The sequence below is a fragment of the Lottia gigantea genome, assembly GCF_000327385.1.
Source record: "Lottia gigantea unplaced genomic scaffold LOTGIsca_71, whole genome shotgun sequence".
NCBI lineage: Eukaryota > Metazoa > Mollusca > Gastropoda > Lottiidae > Lottia > Lottia gigantea.
This window is the reverse complement of record NW_008710397.1, coordinates 84,930-88,698: the sequence shown is the minus strand read 5'-3', so window position 1 is coordinate 88,698 and position 3,769 is coordinate 84,930. Positions and strand designations below refer to the sequence as shown.

Here is a 3,769-nt window from a genome sequence, read left to right as displayed (position 1 = left end):
ATGGCAAATAGAAGGGCGATTAAGTTAATTCACGAACCGACGTTCCCTATTTTGAAGTACATGTATACATATGCCACCAAGAAACTTCAATACATTCAAAATTAGGAATCCTTTTAAGTCCTTATATGAGCCAGCCATAAAAGGGTTTCTGGAATGTCTTAGTATGAACCATTCAACAGGAAGCGACCAGCGAACCGAGGCTTCTTATTTTGAAGTCTAAGGAACATTTTGACCATATGTTCTGCAGGGTCAATCATAAAAATTACAACTGCAATACCATTGCATGATAATGCCTCATGAATGAGCTTTGACAGAAATATCTGATTTGAGCTCTATGCTATTGTGACATTTGTGGACCAAGAACTTTAACTGGATTATTAATAAACTTTGAATAAATAATAAAACATGTAACTGACTATAAATAAAGAACTTCATTTGAGGCAATCCCGCCATTGTTCGATATAAAGTCGAACCATGATGATAGAGTGTCAGTACCAAAGGGTTTCTCCACATCTACAAGCAAGATTCTGATCTATTGGGTATTGTCGGCCAGAGCACACCAAAGACTGTCCAATCTCAGATGCCACCAGTAACTATTTTTTTGTTTTCATCAATAATTTGAACTTGATGTCGACCTGAATGGTTTGAACCTGCGATCATCCATTCTGATGATCTCAGTAACTTGTATTCAGTCACTTTCAAGAGATGAGTTTTTCTTTCATATCTACTGCGACAGATCTGATGCATTAAATCGAATTGGGTCCATCTAAATGAAACTTTAGATGCCGAAAAACTTTATAACACTTAATAAATTTAATCTATCTACTCAATATTTCGTGTGATTTAACATGAAAGTGTGCAGATGGCTGGAGGTGATGAATTATTTCTGATTTCATTTAAGAGTATTATAAATATTTTTATCATCTTCAAAAATTAAAACAAACCACAAGGTTTATCAAATATAATTTCATATCCCGTGGGATATACTCGCATTTCTTGAGCATATATCCATTTCCAATTTAACATGGATAAATAGTCATACTGTTATTTGGTAAATTCGGTATGAATATGCAAAGGGTTTTTGTTGTGGTTTATATTTTGGATTTGTATTGATGTTATGTTTTATATAAATGTGTTAATGGAAAGCTGTCCAACTCTTGTAAAGATTTTCTTTAGTTAATTATGTCATCGTGTCCCTTTGTCTAGCCAGTAAATATAACAAAAGTTCTTACGTGTAATCAATGAATAAAACGATGTAATGTTAATCGGAAGTGCTAATATGTCGTATGATTTTGTATGAGTTACACGCTGAAGTGATCATTGGAAGAGCGTTTACCTATATGCTCCTTATATAAGTTAAATGCAGAAATGTTTGTCGAAAGTGCAATTACGTCTTTTACTGATTATTTGCATTCAATAATACTAAAATGCTCATGGGAAGCGTTATGTTCTATGCCTGTTATAGTTTTTGCATTTGTAAATATTAAAATTTTTCTCAAATGTGTCATTACGTACTCTTTTTCCTGTCACATGCATATATAAACGCTGAAATGTTCCATGGAAACATTCGTCCAGTGCTTTTTCTGGTTTGAGCCATTTTTCAACATTTACTATCTTATACAAAACATGTACATGTAGTTCGTCTTGGATCATCTGTAAACTTACCTTAAAAAGTCTCAGTACATTAGCAACCATAATCGACACAGGACTGGATGCGGCACCTATAACTCCAGCAACTGGCTTTAAGTTTCTGGAAGGAAGCTCCCCATTATTGCATTGATAATCCGCATGCCCAATCATGTTTAATTGGGCTTTAATAAAATCCATGCTCTGTTCCAATGCGTAGGTATCATGACTGCATGTATCTAAAATGTGCACGCCAATTTTTAAACCGGGAAACAAGGATTTTTCTCGATTTATTTTGTCAACCGCATATAACATAGCCTCCATACGTTGTATACCCTTTTCTTTCTTTATACGACCACAATCCCGTCCACTCTGTCCCTTTTCATGCATTGGAAACAAACCCCCGAAAATTACGTCACCATCCGTCACAATTTTATCACGATACTGCTGCGTTGAAAGTGTTACCAAAGTTAACAAAATTAAACAGGTCCACAGAAGTGAGGAAATGAAACTTAAAACCATACTTTTCTTTACTGTTGATTCACATGGTTTTGTCAACACAGAAAACTAAACATCAGAAACAAAGTAAGAATCACGCTTCATCTTTGGCCACTTGATTATAACGGTAAAGGATAACGCCAAGTAGAACTGTAGTTCCTCACTGTTATTTTCACTGTTAGAACCACGACATGCGCATTGCTTCTATATGAGATCAATTCTATAGCTCGCGTGTTTCCAATCGGGTTTTTACTGCTTTCTGATATTTCTACACAAATCCTGTAATATTCCATTAAACGATTAAATAGAATCCAAAACTATATTAAAATTGTATAAACGGATTAGACATTTTCCCATATTCTACAGTTGGTCATATGTGAAAATGATGTTTAAAAAATGTAATCACTTCAGAGTGGAAAAGAACCTTAAAAATAGATTCCCTTCTATAACTTCCTGTTTTAAAATGAGTTGTGGTAACACTTGAATGTTAATTTTCAATTTCTTGACAAATGCAAGTATCAACACTCGTGTATCATTGTTGTGTTAGGATGTACAATTTAGCACCTTATTGGGTAATCCGATTACTTGTTAGGATTACACTTGATATACGACTTAATTTTACCCCGTTCATTTCTAACTTTATATGGAATATCATTTTATTAGTATTTGTTAGTTACGCGTTTCAAATTAACCTTTGTATGTTAGAGAACCATAAAATATCAACATAAAAAATCATGTAAGTTCAGGATATACATCTTTAACGTCGACAGGCTGATGTAACACACTTTTTTTTTGTTTATTTATCTTTGAGATTTTGTAAATAAAAAGATAATATGTGTAATTTGAAGATACGAGGTACAAGGTGGAGGCGCTAATAGTTTACATTACCGGTCCACTCAAATATGTGAAAGTCATAGATTAAAGACTAAACTATGGTCTATTTTGTGTTATATAAGTAAAATCTTAAAATAATTTGTACATCGTCACCCACCACCATGTACAATCATTCGTCATGGAAAGAACTGTTTGAACTGTACAGATATTTTTTGCAGGAAAAATTTTGTAATTGCACCCATATATTGCTAAATAATACTTTACTTTGATGCAAATTTCGTAAACCATGTCGAAGATGTAATGGACATTCCTAGTTGAAAAAGTTATACTCTGTTGTACATTTTTGAGATATAAATACAAACAACGCCGCGGTGTGGGCAATATTGTCCTTTTTGCGATATCCCACGGGGATACTCTTTAGGGCAAGGGTCGTGAAATGAGAGGTGCAACATTAAGCATTGGCCACAGTATTCTCCAGTGTATTCCATGACCTTCTCAAATAGTTGTACAGGTTTCTGGACTATTCATTGGCATCAGTAACAACCTATGTTTGAACCATTCCAATTAAGTTCACCTTTTCAGGACGAGGATATGACGTCTGGACCGTTCGACGAACACACACAAACAATCCCTTTGCGCCAACTGTTACCATGATTTTCAGGTAGAATGTGTTCAGTCAATAGCGAAGTGTTAAGCAGGATATTATGTCAAACGATAATGTATGAATTGTAAATTGATATGGCAGCTCCTGCGACATTTAAATGTTGATTCTCTATAAAAGCCTATTTCATTTGTGACTTGTTATATATTT

General features: G+C 34.2%; 1 protein-coding gene across 1 annotated transcript; it reads right to left on the bottom strand.

Moving 5' to 3' along the window:
• Window positions 1-1,662: 1,662 nt before the first annotated feature.
• Window positions 1,663-2,106, bottom strand: LOTGIDRAFT_58122 (hypothetical protein; the record flags this gene model as incomplete). Its single annotated transcript, XM_009065818.1, has 1 exon — window positions 1,663-2,106. A coding segment is annotated over one exon (444 nt), but the record flags the coding sequence as incomplete, so codon positions are not given.
• Between the last annotated feature and the right edge of the window lie 1,663 nt (window positions 2,107-3,769).